The sequence below is a fragment of the Mustela nivalis genome, assembly GCF_964662115.1.
Source record: "Mustela nivalis genome assembly, chromosome: 4".
In the NCBI taxonomy this organism is placed as follows: Eukaryota; Metazoa; Chordata; class Mammalia; order Carnivora; family Mustelidae; genus Mustela; species Mustela nivalis.
Window position 1 is genome coordinate 10,571,837 of NC_139023.1, and position 18,693 is coordinate 10,590,529.

General features: G+C 38.4%; 1 protein-coding gene across 8 annotated transcripts in view; it reads right to left on the reverse strand.

The window, feature by feature from the left end:
* Positions 1–18,693, reverse strand: part of SLC4A4 (solute carrier family 4 member 4) — a 462,487-nt gene that overhangs the window by 177,284 nt on the left and 266,510 nt on the right. For all 8 annotated transcript variants that reach the window (XM_082726304.1, XM_082726303.1, XM_082726305.1 and 5 more), the window contains one exon: positions 8,959–9,035. In XM_082726304.1, the coding sequence (XP_082582430.1) occupies positions 8,959–9,035 (77 nt within the window). The remainder of the gene's footprint in view (positions 1–8,958; positions 9,036–18,693) is intronic.

Genomic DNA, 18,693 nt, shown 5'->3' on the forward strand with positions numbered 1-18,693 from the left:
GGGCCAGAATGCAACTCTACCACTTAGATGCTGTTCAACTTTGGGGAAATTGCTTAATCTCTTTGTGCCTCAGCTTTGCCAATATGTAAAACGGGGCTGAAAATACCAACCCCAATGCATTAGTGTAAGGCAGTGTTTAGCTATATTAGTTCTTGTTAATTACTCTTCATAGAAGAACCGACTCAATGCTATCAGGTGAGCCCCCAAATCAACAATAGTGCAGCTAATTTTGAAGTTCAAAATTACTACAATGGCTCCCTAAACAATGACTCCGTTATTTTATTTATTTATTTATTTTTTTTTTTGCCTTTTGTACGTGGATGCACAGAACACTGATTAGGCAATAATGTCAGTCTTGTGTAATTAACTACTGTCTTTCAGATTATAGAAAAAAAAATTACTGCTGTTCTTTTATCATGGAGGCAGAGGGGAGAGAAAGGAGGGTTGTCTTCATTTGAGTTCAGTGCGAGGGAGTGAAACCAGACCACTGGTGGTAACACACGGAGAAATCAGGACGCTCTGCTGGTGATTGATAAGGTCATGAGATTCTGTGGAGGCAAATACATCAACCAGCCACTGGATCAATCAGACCAGTGAGCTACAAACGGTGGGGAGCCCTTCTCTTGCTGAAGAAGAGCAAGAAATGCCTCCTCCCATGGAATGGCCTCTTCATCAATCTACTGTGCAGCCATTCCCTGTTGAGAGGGAAATAAAGAAACAGCAAAATCTGCAAATACTCCCCAACATGTAAAGAATGGTTCGATGATTTCTTCATCAGTTATCCCAGACGACGACACTCCTTCAAAGCTCCTAATAAAGCACTTCCACATAAGGTATGAACTTTTCACTGAAGTAACTTTATAGTCTGGATGTAAGTTCACTTAAAATTCTCATGGGGGTGGGGAGTCTGGGAGAGGAAGGAGATGCAGAGCCAAGCTGCAAATGTGTCAAACAGCGTTTCAAAGAGAATACTTGTCCAACTCTTCTTGCAATGTTCCTTTTTGTTCCAAATGCTGACCAAATGCTGACCACCAGGAAGGGCTCTTGAGATGAAGCCATTCTCGGTTGCCAAGGAAATTCCCACAAAGCCTGAAGGCTTTCTTTGAGAGCTGGGGAACAGCAACACCTTTTAGCAGAAGCAGTAAGAAACATACAGGTGGCCAAGTTCACTGCCGCTGTGCTTTTCACCTCTTTGCCTCAGGAGACAGGAGGAATAGCCCGCCCAGAGATCCAATCAGACTGGGAGAATAAACCCAGTTTTAGCCTCAATATTTTAAGGTTCTGAAAAAAGCCCCCAAAGTGATCTGGGAGACAGATGCCAGTGACTGAGATTCTTTTCACTTTAGCAACTCGAGTCGCTAAGCTTTTACTGGAGTGAATCATAAGGAAGAAACTCAAATCTGATTGGCATACAGTAACCCCGCAGTGGAGGAGGATTTATTAAAGTGTTTTAAAAATCTAGGACACAAATTGGTATAAACTTTTGGGAAGGTAATTGGCAATACACAGTGAGCCAGCAATTCCACTTATAAAAATTTCTCCTCCAGAAATACTCACTAAAGAATGCAAAAAAAAAAAAAGTTAGAATAAGGTATTTTCTTAAAAGCTTGACTAGTAATTGCAAAGAAAATAACTAAATATCTATAACAGAATATCATGTAAATAAAATAGGATTCTTGTGGACTATAGCCTTTGAAAAGAATAAGGTAGATGTCTGTGGCATTGTTAGTTTTTTTTTTTTTTTTAATAAACATATAATGTATTTTTATCCCCAGGGGTACAGGCCTGTGAATTGCATTGTTAGGTTTTTAAAAATCCAGCTGTGTCTACGGCCATACCACCCTGAACGTGCCCGATCTCGTCTAAAAATCCAGCTGAAGAACAATATGATCCTATTTGTATTTTATATAAATAAGTATAAAGTTATTTTATGCATAGAAAAAATCTAGAGGACTCTCCATCAAACTGCTAATAGTGGTTATTTTGAGGATGAGAATTTGTGAACTTTTACTTTCTATTTTATTCAGATTTGCTTTGTTTGAATTTTTACAGCAATTCTGTATGCTTTGGAAATCAGAAAAAACTAAAGTTTTAAAAAAATACAGTAACATGTATATATTTACAATGATTAAAAAGGGTTTTTTAGGGTGCTTGGGTGGCTCAATTGGCTGAGCAACTGCTTTGGGCTCAGGTCATGATCCCTGAGTCCCTGGATCTAGTCTCACATTAGACTCCCGGCGCCAGGGGGAGTCTGCTTCTCCCTCTGACCTTATCCCCTCTCGTGCTCTCTCTCTCTCTCTCTCTCTCTCTCAGATAAATTTAAAAAATTGAAAAATCTTAAAAAAGAAAGAAAGAAAGAAAGAAAGAAAGAAGAGTTTTTTTAACCAGACCCCTAAGGTTTTTATCATAAGGTATTGCTGTTTTCTGGCTGTGTAACAATTTGTCACTTCCAAGGAGAAAAAAGTCATTTATCTTTTTAATGAAGTCATGGTCAGAAGTAGGTAACATGTGACATGAGAGTAGACATCCATCAAAGATAATTGCTGATGGTATTCCATGACTCTCCTCAATATAGTCCAAGAATATTCATGGTACTGCAATAACTGGCAGAACGCTACCTACTGAAAAGAAGATAAAAGGTGCCATCAAATATAAAACATGCCAGTTAATTATTTAAGACATAAACCTGCCACCCCTTTCATTATATGTCCAATCCAGAAATGCCCCAGAGTTGTCCTGAGTGCAATTCTTTCACAGGTACAGGTAAGAGTGAGACCCCCCCCACACACACTGGTGCTCCTTTCTGAACAATAAAGACTAAGACACCTGTCACTGTTCCTCAGGCTTCCAGGGAAAGTTGTATGAGTCGTGTGCTCTACCCAGGTGCCACACCTGACGTCAGTCCGCAGTAACATCCACAGGAAAACTAGAGGTACAGAAGCAATCACTCAAAAGCTCGAACACACCACTCTTGGTGGCCTATGTCTGGTTCTTACAACATTTTAACATTTTATTAATAATCATAATTTTGTCTAACTAACAGGAAACTTTTTCTTTCTTAAAATACTTGGTGAAACAGAAGAACTTCCTTTACTGACAGGAATAAGATCTTGACGTCTATGGTAAATGTATGAAGAAACAGACTACCCAGTCTTCACAGCTACCAGTTCAATGTGCTGTGGGGCTCAGCCGTTGCTGAATTACAGGAATACCACCAGATGATCCAGCACCCTGGAAAATGCCTCAGCCCTATCACACAGCATCCTCAGTGGACTTTTATAAAATGCGAAGCAGTACACACAACTCCCCAGGTAAAACTCCTAAAACAGTGTCTCACTGTACTTAGAATAAAAATGAAAAGGTGGCCCTGTATATTTCCCTGGCCTCATCTACTACTTCATACCAGCTACCTTTGCTCCAGCCACTCTAGACTTGTTTCTTCTTCTTCCCATTTCTTGGATACACCACATTCATTCCTGTTTCAAGGTTTTATTATTGCTTTTTGCTTAGTCTAGAAGCCTCTTTCCCCATATCTTCTCCTTTCTGGCTAACCCTACCTAAAATAGCTTTTCTGAACCGTATCACATTACCCTGCTATATTTTCAAGATAGTATTTGTGATAATGAGAAATTACTCTACTCATTTGTTTACTTGTTCCTATTCTTTATTGCCCTCCTGTCCTCAAAAGCACGGGAGCTTTATGAGTCAAAAAATTTATGTCTCATTCATCTCTGGAATCCTACCCACCTCCGAGAACATTTTGTAGCACAGGATATATTTTTTGAATGAATGAATGAGTTCAAATCACAGCAGCATACAGTTATGGGGTGACTTAAAATTTCAAATTTATTGCAGCCTCACAGTTACTTAAAGTCATATTTCTAAGTTTCACCAAAAAACTCTCCTTTCCTTTACCTGACAATACAAGACAGAGCTTACTTTACTTCAGACAGGTTAATCTGTTTTATTTTTAAGCCGACGCAGAACCTGTTTTTAATTGAATGTTAGTCTTCAGATTCAAATAAATGGCTCTCATGAAAATATAGAATTATGAAAATGGGAAAATCCAACTGTCCCAATTTTAAGTGGGACACAGGTTCATGAAATCAGTAAATGAGAACTTCAAAAATCACTACTAATAACCACTGATTGTTAATTCTTTAAGAATATGGGAGAAAGCATCAGGAGGCAGAAGGAAGCTATATAAAGTGAAATCTCTTACAGAAAAGGAAAGATAATTACAAATATCAGTTTTGTTAATCATCTCAGTGGCAAGCTTATGCCCTCTGAAAGAAGACTCCAAAGATAACCATGGCAGTGGCGACACCAGGTCCCATCAAGGACACCTGGCTGAAGAAACGCTGTAGCCACTGAGCCACAGAGAAGCTCACCACAGCCACCCAAGCCATGGTGGCTAACGACATCTAAAGATGTCACCACCTCCTCACAACATGCCTTTGTTGTCCAGTTTTCACAGATGCGATTCCATTTGGAGCTCTCCCAACACCAAGTGCTTCAATGGCCCTAAAAATGTGCTAACGATAAGTATTATAACCTCAGAAAATATGAGCCTTTCTTAGCCCCTGCACCTTCTCTGAAGAGGAACCGCGACCACCCAGGGCTCAGTGTGAATTAGAAGGTTTTCTGGCTGAGCTGTGGAAAAGAAAAAGGGGGTGCTATTGTATTTTCCTGTCACCGTGCTTATGAAAAAGCTATTAACATGAAGGGAAGCTTTACATGAGCCTTAGAAAGGAAATCCTCAGAACTATGAAGAAATCATCTCAGCTGAATTACACATGTGTAAGAAAAGGATTAAGGGTTGTTCAATCACAACATGTTTCTTTCTAGATTTCACTTTAAGGCAGTCATGCTTAGCAATTTCAAACTTATACATGGTTTTAATGGTTTCATCCTCTTAGTCTCTGACAAAATATTTAAATCCAGGTTAATTTCTGGGGGGACAAAAAGGACCTCAAAAACAGAAATCAAGACAGACAAGTACATTGGGAGACAATAGGCAATAGGTAGTGCTAAAAATGATCACACTACACTTTAGAAATTAACCTTTAGCCAAATTCTACCAGTAGACCTATGGATAGGATCTCAGAAAAGCTAGCTAAATGAGGTACAGCATAGAAGTGATAACCAGGTAAGAAGTTACAAGGTTATGTGAGCAGCATCTTTCTGAGAATCTGCAAGGCATTTGCACATCTACTGTATCCACTGTAGTCTTTGCACTGCCATTCCACTGAAGCTTGATCATGAAATTGTGAGGTGCTATTGCATTACTGATACCCTGAAAAAAAGTCAGGCCCTTTTAAAATCATTGTACACTTAGCATAGTACTTCTACCAGAGCTAAAGCTAAGAAGTAAAATAATGAGAAAGGTTTTCTTATCCTCACAGCTGATTCCATACTCAAATGCAAATCAGAACTAAGCCACCACATTGGACAAGCACCCATTGCACTTCTAAGTTTTCTTTAAAAACAAAACAAAACAAAACAAAACAAAAACAGAAAAGGAATGAAAGGAGATAGAAAAACAAATCAATCTAAGGTAAATGGGGAAGGTAACTGGATAATGAAGAAGAAAATCTTCCATAGCAACAAAATAGAAGAGATTATTTATGTAGATTTACAAGTAGATGAGCTCCAGATGTGTTTTTTTTTTTTTTATCTACTTCTTCCCAGGTGCTTTTCTGCTTAATAAATATAACATCCAAGTTGGAATATTGTTGAAACATTGAATCACCTAAATTTTGGCTACGCTTTTCTGCCGTTAACTATTTTGAGCTATTTCTCAATAAGGCAGCCGCTACTGAAATCATAAGTACATAGGCTTGGCAGAGCCAGAGAGAAAAAGTGCAGTCCACAGATTTGTTTCTTCTGTTTTCCCAAAACAGAATCTCATAAAAAATATGCCCTCAAATTTTGTCACTATGTTGCTGTCAAAGAAATCCTTCTCCTCTTCATAACTCTGAACATTAAACCCATAGTTCTTATGCTACTGGGAAGTTATATGGCTCCAGGAAGTGGAGAGGCACCATTGCAACTGTTCAAATTGTAGCCAGGCAGAATAATCAGTCAATCAGAAACTTCAGTTCCATTCGGATGGAAGTTTTTGGGGCCAACTTGGAAAAGCATCCAGAACAAGTTTGACTTTACTGCCAAGATCATTTCCAGGACATTGGCTAATTAATTATAAAAGCTTTTTCAAAACAAATTTGAGCCTGGCAACCTTTTTTTCCTACCCAGAAGAAAAAAAAAAGAGAGAGAGAGAGAGAGAAAGATTAAAAAATAAAAAAGCCTGAGTTTAGTGTGTGTGTTTGTGTGTGTGTGTGTGTGTGTGTGCGCGTGTGTGTGTTTGCCATAGCTTCATCTTCTTTACACACCTTTTTTCTTCTTCTCACCCTAAAATGATCCAGAAGCTTTTGCATTTGAAGTTACTAAAATAGTAAGTACAGAAACTGAAAAATATTAGTTTGAATTCCTAATTTGCCTTTGATTATAGATGAGATCATAGGTCAGTTTAAACCTTCTCTTCAAACTCTTCAGTGGGAAGAAAAGAATAGACTTTCTTCCTCTTTGTGGGATGAAGAGCTCATTGGATTAGCTGCAGTTACTGTAACAGATACAATGTAGATGGACAGTTGCTCTTAAAATGATATATTGTGTTTTGTTAAACACATACAGTAGGGACGCCTGGGTGGCTCAGTCAGTTAAATGCAGGACTCTTGGTTTCAGCTCAGGTCATGATCTCAGGGTCCTGGGAGGGAGCCCTGCCCGGGGCTCCATGCTCGGTGTCCAGTATGCTACCCCCCTCTCTCTGCTCCTCCCTCTGTTCACACTCTCAGTTTTTCTCTCTCTCTTTCAAATAAACAGTCTTTTCTTTTTTTTTTAATGATATATTCAGCAGCCTTCACTTCCTGGCTTTGAAAACAAAAGGAACAAAACTCCTGATTTAAATCATCCTGGTTTCACTTAATAGGAACCTCAAAGAATATGGGATGTTCATGAGAGTCATCAAAGATTCTGGTTTCCAGTTCCATAATCACACAGGTTTTTACAGCTAAATCAACACCCCCAAACCATTATGTTTCAACATATTTCATCTAACACTGGAATCAAAAGCTTATGTAATATGCATCTTAAGCCATCAAATTTCCTCTGCATAGGCCCAGATCTGAAGACACTCAAGAAGGTAAGAAATTTCTCTTAGCCAGCATTTACCAGCTGCTTATTGGCAAATTCCTGGCAAGAGTACTGTCAGTAATAAAAGAAGCTTTAAAAAAAAAAAAAAAAAAAGTCTTGTCAACCAGATATTCCTAACTCTGCCTTATCCTGTATCAAGTCACTGCCTTATTCAGTATCAAGACCCCTGGTAAACCACAGAAACAGAACCTTACTAGTCAATACTGAAGGAAGCCAAAATGGGCCAAATAGTTTTGAGGGCAACTCGAAACGAGTCCTAGTTTACTGAGTTTTCTCTTTGCTGGTACAGCTATGTAGCTTCCAATGCATCCAACATTTAAGTGATTCCCTCCTGCTTATTTCAAAGGGAAGGCAAATATAAGGGGGGGAGCTAGCCATATTAGTATATGAAGGGGGTGCAGATCTAGGATTCCAGAATCAGTCTCAATGTAATAGGGAGGTAACTAAGCCTGACCAAAGCAGAGAGTTCCTCTGAGGAACACAAATTAAGACAAGAAGGACAATGCTCGATTTCAGAGAATCTTGAAAGTCAGGTAGGGAAATCTGAACTTGACTTGATAGGAAGGCATTATAAACTTTGATCCAGGAAAGAAATATGAGGACAATCACATGAAAAGCATATTATTGAGATAGGAGAAAACAGAAAGAAGGGGTTAGTTCCAAAGCTTTTCTAGCAATCCAGTCTGAGATGATGAAGGCCTGAATAGGGTGCTGCTGGTGAAGGGAAGGAAGAAGGAATCCAAAAACCACTTCACAAGAAAGCATAAATTCACCTTCCTGTAACTTTTAGAATCAGCAAGGCCTCTAAACCTCTGTCTCTACTCTAAGAGCCATCCAGGAAAGAGGCACATCATCATAAGTCTCCATTGCCTTTGAATATATAATTCAGATTTCTTTAGTCAGGTGGAATTTTCACCCAAAGTAACTCGTTTTGCTTTTTAATGTAAAGTACAAAATTATACCTACTCACCATTTTCTATATCCAGTTGCCAACCCAACTGGGAAAAATAGCCCAAATTCTATCACACTCTTTTTAAAAGACAGTAAACCTAGGGGCACCTGGGTGACTCAGTCAGTTAAGTGTCTGCCTTGGGCTCAGATCATGAATCCAGCCTCCTGGGATCAAGCCCTGCATCAGGCTCCCCACTCAGTAGGGAGCCTGCTTCTCCTTCCTCCTGCTCTTGCATGTTCTCTCTCTCTTTCTCCTCCTCAAATAAATACATAAAATCTTTTTTTTTTTAAAGAGTAAGTAAATCAAGGTTCAAAACCTAATTGCCCTTCATGTCAAACAGGCTACTTTGTTTTAACAAAAAAACTTATGCTGCTAGCAAGACTACCATTACCTTTGCCTGACATATGCCCCAAAAGTTAACCATTGCCAGCACTTCTTAGACCTTTATACTTTACCAATGCACTTTTTCCTAAATTATCTCTTTTAATCCTCACAATAACCCTGTGGCAGGGATTATTATTACTATTTTGAAAACTGAGATAACTCTGGCTCCAAGACTTAAGTTGTCCAAGAGACTATGTCTGTAAGGATTGGAGTCAAGACTAATTCTTACCTTTGAACTTCACATCCCCTGACATAGTGCTTTCCCTTCCTTCACAGACCACACGACGACAACAGCAAACCCATCCACATGTATCAGTCCCTTTTAAGTTATTTCATTTCTAATCTTATTCTAGCATCTTCTGGAACATATTTAGTCTTCAGTTTCAAAGAAGTAGGACTTCTTTGCTTACCTGGTCCTTCTCCGGTTTATCAGAAATGTCATTCAGACTGGAGGAAGTCAGATTCCTATGGGTCATGGCTGGGCTACCTGAAAAAAACAAAAGCAAACCCTAATTAAAGACTTGTTTTCAAAAACACAAGACTTTGGTTGTACACTTCATAAACACTTGTAGATGATGATGATGAGAATGACAATGATGCTTTAGCTCCACTGGGACCTCCTGAAGAGTTTTCCAGATCACAGGTTGGAGCACAAAGATGGTTAAGTTAGAAGTATGTAAAAATCACAAATACCAAGTTTAAGTCTTATTGCCTGGGTCAAGTTCAAGATGAGTTAAACTTTGGAAGAAACATCTAAAACAATACGCATAAAAATAAATTTACTCCTCATTTGGCTTACTTTTTTGTTGTTGTTGTTTCTGCCCTTTATAAACATCTTAATCTACCTGGTATCCTTTCGTTTTCCTACCTCCTACAGAGATGGCCTTTTTTTTCTTTCTTCATGTCAACAGTGATGGCTCCAGATTACAAGCCTGGACCTCCTCTCCTCAGGCCTCTGCAGTCTCTCCAAGGTTATCACTCCCTCTGATCAACCCCAAAACCCATCTGTGTTCCCTTTCCCAGCTGACACTTTAATCAAGAAGATATCTCCTTGATGGGCATCCAATCCGGAATCCCCATTCTCTGCCTCAAGGTTGTACAACCACAGGCCCCTTACTTCTTGCATTCCCATTCGCCAGACTTATATAAGCACATCCCTACTTCCCCCTCACCATGCCAATCTTCTTCTTCACATTAAGGAATGGATTTCATTAGGAATACTTCATTGGAACCAAGCTCCCTGGTGATACAGTGGCTGTGGGTCAAGTCTACTGACATTCCAGCCAATGACTGTCGATACCATTATACAAGAAAAGAGAGGAGGGACATCTAGAAGAGTGATAACCCATCTTCAAGTAGACTATGTTAAGCAAAAGAAAAACATTCTGTTCATTTTGCAGTTGGACCTGCAGCTGGACTTGAAATGTCTAAGCTCATTGAGCAAAAGAGTAACTTTTCAAAGCCAGGGTGTTTGACCCAACCCCGGCAGGGTGCTGAGTAATGCATTCATCATTAATCCTCAATGATCTGACTCAGGCTGGCCTTCACACCAAAAGGACAAGGGTTGAAAAACAAGCACCAAAGTTTGAACATAGCTTCACATTTGCTTCCAAATTATTTTTTAGATTATAGACTTTAACTATTTCAGATAAAAACATCAACACATAATTTTACCGCTGACTAAAATCTACTCCTAATAATTTAATCTATAAGTAAAATCAGATCTTTAAAGAATGTAATTGTCTTTAACTACTAAATCAGAAAAATCATAATTTTCTTGAGCTGGCAAGACAAGGTATTTTCCACTCTGCTGCATTTCATTGAGTAAGCATGGCCTAGATCTCTTAAACCCTTTACCTGGTGGGACATTTTATTCTAGGAAAATCTGAGCACAGGGCATTTTTCAAAGGAAAGTTACATCTGAAAAAATGCTTTATGAGCAAAATTAAAAGAACCTTTTTGAAGGCGACATTTTTTCTTTGAACTACACACCAGGTTTCCAGCGTGCACTCAAAACAAAAGACACCAGGTACAAACATGAATGCTCCCAAACAATGCTGGGCTTGAAAGTAATGGGAAATGATGAGTAGCTCTAATTTTGTACCTCACATTAGAAGTAAAAGCAGTTATTTGGACTAGCTGGATGAAAATTCTACCTGAATAACTGAGGAAATCTGAACCATATATTCCTAAAGCAATGACGCCTTCACAATCCTAATAATAAATTAAAAGCAGTTTATGAAAATTAATAGATAAGACTGATTTCTAATTACCAAATCAATTGATGTAAGTGGCAAAATTGAAATAATCTGAAAGAAGTTTCATTAAGTAATTTAAATTTTGTGGGAAACATCCTAAGTTCATTCATTTTCTTTGGAAACTATAAACTATAAACACTGCAAAGCACTGTCCTACTGCTGCAAAATCTAAATAGATAGAAGTCAAATGAATACAGCTTTTATTACTATGGTAATCTTGACTGATATCACAACTTCTCCAAGAAACCTCATTTACTGCCTCACCATTTCTCCCAGGATAGTAGGGATGTATTTGTACTAGACGGGGAGTCCAAAGAAGGCACAGGTCCAAGGAACATGGAGGAACTAGATGCGGGAAAGTAGGCCAATGTTAAGAAATAACCAAATCTCAACCACAGGAAAAAGTTTGGAAGGAATTCAAACACTTGGAAGCTCAAGAAAGCTGCTCATCCTGCTCAAGAAAGTCTGGATAAACCAGGAAATCAAAGAAGAACTTAAACAATCCATGGAAACCAACGAGAATGAAGACACATTGGTCCAAAACCTATGGAATATGGCAAAGGCGGTCCTGAGGGGGAGATAATGGCCATCCAAGCCTCACTCAAAAAAACTGAAAAATCCCAAATACACCAACTCTCTTTACACCTCAAAGAAACAGAAAATAAAAAACAAATTAAGCCAACCCCACACACAAGAAGGGAAATAATCAAGATTAGAGCAGAGATCAATGAGTTAGAAACTAGAGATACAGTAGAACACATCAATTAAACGAGAAGCTGGTTCTTTGAAAGAATCAGTAGGATTGATAAACCACTGGCTAGACTAATCCAAAAGAAGAGAGAGAGGACCCAAATTAATAAAATTATAAATGAAAGGGGACAGATCACTACTAATATCAAGGAAATAGAAACAATCATCAGAAATTATTATCAACAGTCATATGCCAATAAATTAAGCAACCTAGAAGAAATAGATGCATTCCTGGAAACCTATAAACTTCCAAGACTGAAACAGGAAGAAACTGACAACCTGAATAGACCAATATCTAGTCACGAGATTGACTCAGTGATCAAAAAGCTCCCCAAAAAACAAGAGTCCAGGGCGCCTGGGTGGCTCAGTGGGTTAAGCCGCTGCCTTCGGCTCAGGTCATGATCTCAGGGTCCTGGGATCGAGTCCCGCATCAGGCTCTCTGCTCAGCAGGGAGCCTGCTTCCTCCTCTCTCTCTCTCTCTCTCTGCCTGTCTCTCTGCCTACTTGTGATCTCTGTCAAATAAATAAATAAAATCTTAAAAAAAAAAAAACAAAAAAACAAGAGTCCAGGACCTGATGGATTCCCTGGAAAATTCTACCAAACATTCAAAGAAGAATAATACCTATTCTCCTGAAGCTGTTTCATAAAATAGAAATAGAAGGAAAGCTTCTAGACTCTTTCTATGAGGCCAGCATTACCTTGATCCCCCAGCCAGGCAAAGATCCCATCAGAAAGGAGAATTTCTGACCAATATCCCTGATGAATATGGATGCTAAGATTCTCCACAAGATCCTAGCTAATAGGATCCAACAGTACATTAAAAAATTACCCACCATGACTAGGTGATATTTATCTCTGGGATGCAAGGGTGGTTCAACATTCGCAAATCAACCAACACAATAAAACAAATCAATAAGAGAAAAAAGGAGAACCACATGGTCCTCTCAATTGATGCAGAAAAAGTATTTGACAAAATACAGCATCCTTTCCTGATTAAATCTCTTCGAAGCATAGGGATAGAGGGAACATTCCCCAACTTCATAAAATCTATCTGTGAAAACCTACAATAAATATCATTCACAATGAGGAAAAGCTGACAGCATTCCCACTGAGATCAGGAACACAATAAGGATGCCCACTCTCAACACTGTTGTTCAACATAGTACTAGAAGTCCTAGCAATAGCAATCAGACAATGAAAAGAAATAAAATGTATTCAAATTGGCAAAGAAGAAGTCAAACTCTCTCTCTTCACAGATGACATGATATTTTACATGGAAAATCCAAAAGACTCCACCCCTGAATTACTAGAAGTCATACAGAAATTCAGTAATGTGGCAGGATACAAAATCAATGCACAGAAATCAGTTGCTTTCTTATACACTAATAATGAAAATATAGAAAGGGAAATTAGAGAATCAATTCCACTTACTTATAGCACCAAGAACCATAAGATACCTGGGAATAAACCTAACCAAAGAGGTAAAGGATCTGTACTCGAGGAACTACAGAACACTCATGAAAGAAACTGAAGAAGACACAAAAAGATGGAAAAATATTCCATGCTCATGGACCAGAAGAATAAATATTGTTGGGGCACCTGGGTGGCTCAGTCATTAAGTGTCTACCTTTGGCTCAGGTCATGATCCCAGGGTCCTTGGATACAGCCCCGCATCAGACTCCCTGCTTGGTGGGAAGCCTGCCTCTCCCTCTCCCTCTCCCACTCCCTCTGCTTGTGTTCCCTCTCTCACTGTGTCTCTCGCTATCAAATAAATAAATAAAATCTTTAAAAAAAAAGAATAAACATTGCTAAAATGTCTATACTTCTCAGAGCAATCTACACTTTCAGTGCTATCCTGATCAAAATTCCACCAGCATTTTTCAAAGTGCTGGAACAAACAAACCTGAAATTTGTATGGAACCATAAAAGATCCCAAATCACCAAGGAAATGTTGAAAAAGAAAAACAAAACTGAGGACATCGGTGCCTGATTTCAAGCTTTACTACAAAGCTGTGATCACCAAGACAGCATGATACTAGCACAAAAACAGATACATAGACCAATGGAACAGAATAGAGAGCCCAGATATGGACCCTCACGTCTATGGTCAAATAACCTTTGACAAAGCAGGAAAAAATATCCAGTGGAAAAAAGTCTCTCCAATAAATGGTGCTGGGGAAATTGGACAGCTATGTATAGAAGAATGAAACTTGACCATTCTCTTACACCACACACAAAGACAAACTCAAAATGGATGAAAGACCTCAATGTGAGGCAGGAATCTATCAAAATCCTAGAGGAGAATATAGGCAGTAACCTCTTCAACATCAGCCACAGCAACTTCTTTCAAGGTATGTCTCCAAAGGCAAAGGAAACAAAAGCAAAAATGAACTTTTGGGACTTCATCAAGATCAAAAGCTTCTGCACAGCAAAGGAAACAGTCAACAAAACAAAGAGGCAACCCACTGAATGGGAGAAGATATTTGCAAATGACACTACAGACAAAGGGCTGATATCCAAGATCTATAAAGAACTGCTCAAACTCATCACCCAAAAAACAGATAATCATGTCAAAAAATGGGCAGAAAACATGAACATACACTTCTCCAAAGAAGACATACAAATGGCCAACAGACACATAAAAAAATGTTTATCATCATTAGCCATCACGCAAATTTATATCAAAACCACACTGAGATACCACCTTACACCAGTTAGAATGGCCAAAATTAATAGGACAGGAAACAACAAACGTTGGAGAGGATGTGGAGAAAGGGGAACCTTCTTACACTGTTGGTGGGAATGCAAGTTGGTGCAGCCACTTTGGAAAACACAGTTGTGATTCCTCAAAATATTAAAAATAGAGCTACCCTATGACCCTGCAATTTCACTACTGGGAATTTACTTCAAAGATATAGACATAGTGAAAAGAAGGGCCATCTGTACCCTAATGTTCATAGCAGCAATGTCCATAATTGCCAGACTGTGGAAAGAGCCAAGATGCCCTTCAACAGACAAATGGATAAAGAAGATATGGTCCATATATACAATGGAATATTACTCAGCCATCAGAAAGGATGAATACCCAACTTTTGTATCAACATGGATGGGACTGGAGGAGATTATGCAGAGTGAAATAAGTCAAGCAGAGAAAGCCAATTATCATATGGCTTTGCTTACTTGTGGAGCATAAAGAATAACATGGAGGACACGAGGAGAAAGAAAGAAAAAGTGAATTGGGGAAAATCAAAGGAGAAGATGAACCATGAGAGACAAAGGACTCTGAGAAACAAACTGAGGGTTCTGGAGGAGAGGGGGTGATCCTGTTGGTGGGTATTAAGGAGGGCACATACTGCATGGAGCACTGGGGGTGGTGCATAAAAAATGAATCTTGGAACACTGAAAAAATATTTAAAAAAAAAAGAAGCAACCAAATCTATTGTCCCTCCCGCCATTATCTGATTTTTGTTAATAAAGGTAATGTTGACAGCTTCATTAATGTTTAACTTTGTAATAGCAGAAGAACCCAGAAGTCAACAAGATGATGAACATGCTTCAGTGTTTTCCCGCTTAGCAAACCTGAGCCTACCCCTGAGCCCAAACACCTTAAACCAAAAAGAAATGCTTCCCAGTGCAGTGGTCCCCAAAGTGTGGTGCCCAGACCGACAACATTGCATCACCCAAGCCATTATTAGAAATGCAACTCCTTGAGACTTGCCCTAGACCAACTGCAGTGGTCTCCCTTATCTGCTGTTTTAGTTACCCAAAGTGAACTGTGGTCCAGAAGCAGGTGTTCTTCCTTCTGACAAATCATCAGAAGGTCAGTAATAGCCTAAGGGTACATTAGAAGGCCTACTTCATTCACTTCACTTCATCTCATCATGTAGGCATTTTATCATCTCATATCATAAGAAGGGTGAATACAGCCCAATAAGATATTTTGAGAGAAAGAGACCACATTTACATAACTTTTATGAGAGTACATTGTTATAATTATATTTTTTTTATTGCTGAAAGTCTCTTACTGTGCCTAATTCATAAATTAAACTTTATCATAAGTACGTGTGTATAGGAAAAACATAGTATATATAGGATTCAGGTATCCACTGGCAATCTTGGAACATATGTCCCAAGGATAGGGGAAATGGCAGTATAATCCAAACTGGGTTTGGGGCTCAGTAATGAGGTTTAAACAAACCTTTCAAGTAAATTTGAAGCATGCTAAAGTTTGAGTACCACTGCTCTAAATAAACCAATTATCTTAAGAGGAGAGTGGGTCTCAGTCAGAATCTGAATTAAAAAAGAAACATATATAATAACTGAAGTAGGCAGAGGGGTAGTTCTGATAACCTTGCCCTCCTGCAAGCCACTACTCCAAACTACCATATCTCAAGACACCATTCAGTTAGCAACCTCATCACATAAGCACACAGAACATGTCTCACTTGGCTTTACCTTTAAATGTTCTTTCCTACACAATCAAATAAATAAATAATGTTGGAAACTCATTATTTAATCAGCCTTTTCCAGAAACATATCACCCAAATCAAAGAAGACAAAGTCAAGAGCCAAAAGAGATTATAAACCCGATCATACCCTGAATCAGAAATGTGTGCATGGCATTTGAGCAAACCCAGGAAGTTGTTACGCAACTGATCCCTAACAACGTTCTATTGTAGCTATTTTGCACCTGACATTCAATAAGACACATTATCAGGATAAATCAGTGCTTCCTACTTACAGTTTGGGCCTATAAAGCAAACCCATTATACTACAATCCTGAATGAGTGGGGCTAGTAAGAGAAAATTTCAGCTTGTACCAAAAGGATGAAATGCAAGAGTAGCATAAAGTACGCTACTTCGTACAATAGCCAGGGGTTCATTCAACTCGAAGCTACCACTAGTCAGCCCTTCCCATCAAAATCCAGGGCATACAAATGTCATAGAACTGCTCTCTGTCCAAAGAAACTTTTTCTTTTCTTTTTTTTAAACGTTTGATTTCTACAAAAGAAGAAGAATCAGCCTCAGGTGCATAATCATAATTAATTTCCATATCACAGTTTTCTGACCGCAAGAAACAGAAAGCTTTGGAGAATCACATCTTAGGCAGTTTCACAAAATCAAAAACAATTTCATTTTCAAAGTACACACTTGGCAGGTACATACTGTCTTCTATAAAAATTAATTGCATTTCTGTACTGAGTTTGAAAATCATTGTTATTCTTTAGCACTCATGTAGCAATTCATAAAGTCCTTTACAATTCTATCTATTAGATACAATACAAAGCAGTGAGGGGGAACTACAGCAGAGGAGGAGGATATTTAAATGTGTATGCATTAGATAAAACTGTAAACATGTATGTAACACAATTAACACATAACACCCCTCACCTCATACCTTTACAATGAAGCAACAGAAAACCTAAGAACAAGCTAAAACAAAGATCACCTTGGATACGAAATAAACTCGATATTTTGTTCTTATTTAGCATGAAAAATACGTATAACAGACATAAGGGAACCTGGGTGTCTGTGTCAGAAAATTCAGAAGTATGGGTCTGATTTACACTGCTTGAGACCATCAAACTAATAATAAAATGTAGTTTGGGAAGAATGAAGGCTAATGTGTCTGTACCCAGTGACTCACAGATACTCTTTCACCACCACCATCCCCCCAACAAGGTCACACAGCAAGTGGTAAAACTATAATTTAAATCTGGATTTCTTAATACCAAAAAAACTGCCTCTGGGAAAAAACTGGCCTCTCTATGTTATTTCCATAAGTAAACACACAAACCTCACCATTTCTAATAAGGAGAAAATTTAATATACAACCACAAAGAATATATTCAATTTCCATGCCAATTATGTGCAATATAATATCATTAAGAATACTCAAGGCAGAAACACTCTTGGTTTTCAATTTAGCTATTCCCAGAAATAAAGTATACAATTTCTTTACTTTTTCATTTTCATTAAAATAAAGGTGGGGGGGCGATTGAACTCAGCAAGTCTGTCTGCCACTATGATTCAATAGTAGCCCAAAACCACAGCTGTGAAAAGGAGAAAGGGTGCTAAAAACAATAGCAATGTAATTATAAAAGCAAAATGCCACATGCTTCTCAATGCCCTACCTCATAATCATAGCCAAGTATTAGTAAAATTCCAAAATGTACATACAGTCAACTCTCCATAATTCCATTTTGGTTTTCTGCCATATTTCAAGTTACTCCAACTACAATTTCTTCCTATTTCAACCACTAAAAATAGGAATATAAGGGGACAAGGAGCATAAATCAACTGGCAATGACTTGGAGAAAGTCTAGAAAGAATGGCTAAATGAGAAGCTTGGATTTTTGTCTGATCAGATTCCTAATCTTTTCCTTTTTTTTTTTTTTAAGATTTTATTTATTTATTTATTTATTTTGAGAGAAAACCCAAACAAGCATGTAAGTGGGGGAGGGGCACGGAGAGACTCTCAGACTCTGCCTGGGCACAGGAGGCTGATACAGGCTCCATCTCCTGACCCTGAGATCATGGCCTGAGCTAAGATCAAGATTCAGATGCTCGACTGACTGAGCCACCCAGGTGCCCCAATTTCCTAGTCCATGGCAACAAAATATCAAGAGCTGCCCCCACTACAAATAATAATAACAGAAACTGTCATTAAGACCTCCAATCCATTCTCACACACACACACACATCCAGGATAAAACACAGAAATATTTAAATTGTAAATATTAGTGGTAAAAATCTTATCAGAAGGAGCTCTTTGAAAAAATTTCATAACTAAGAGAAAATCAGTTTGGATGTTTTTGGTTGTTTCATTTTTAATTGCCTTTTTTAGAAAATTGTTGTCTGTTCATGCTTTAATATAATACAAACTCCAAGAGCCCAGAGTCAAAGCCCTAGGTTTGTCTTATTCACATTTTTAGCCTCAGAGCTTGGCACTAAGTGGCACTTAATAAATATTTGTGAATGAATGGATAATAGCAACTGGGTATCATTTTACTTCCATTTGGAGTTACTACTATAAACATTACTGTTCAAAGTCCATTTCCTATGAAGGGAGATGCTGTGTGCACACTCCAAGAGCCTTCAGACCTGGAAAGCCTTAGAGTAAATAAGGAAGAAGTC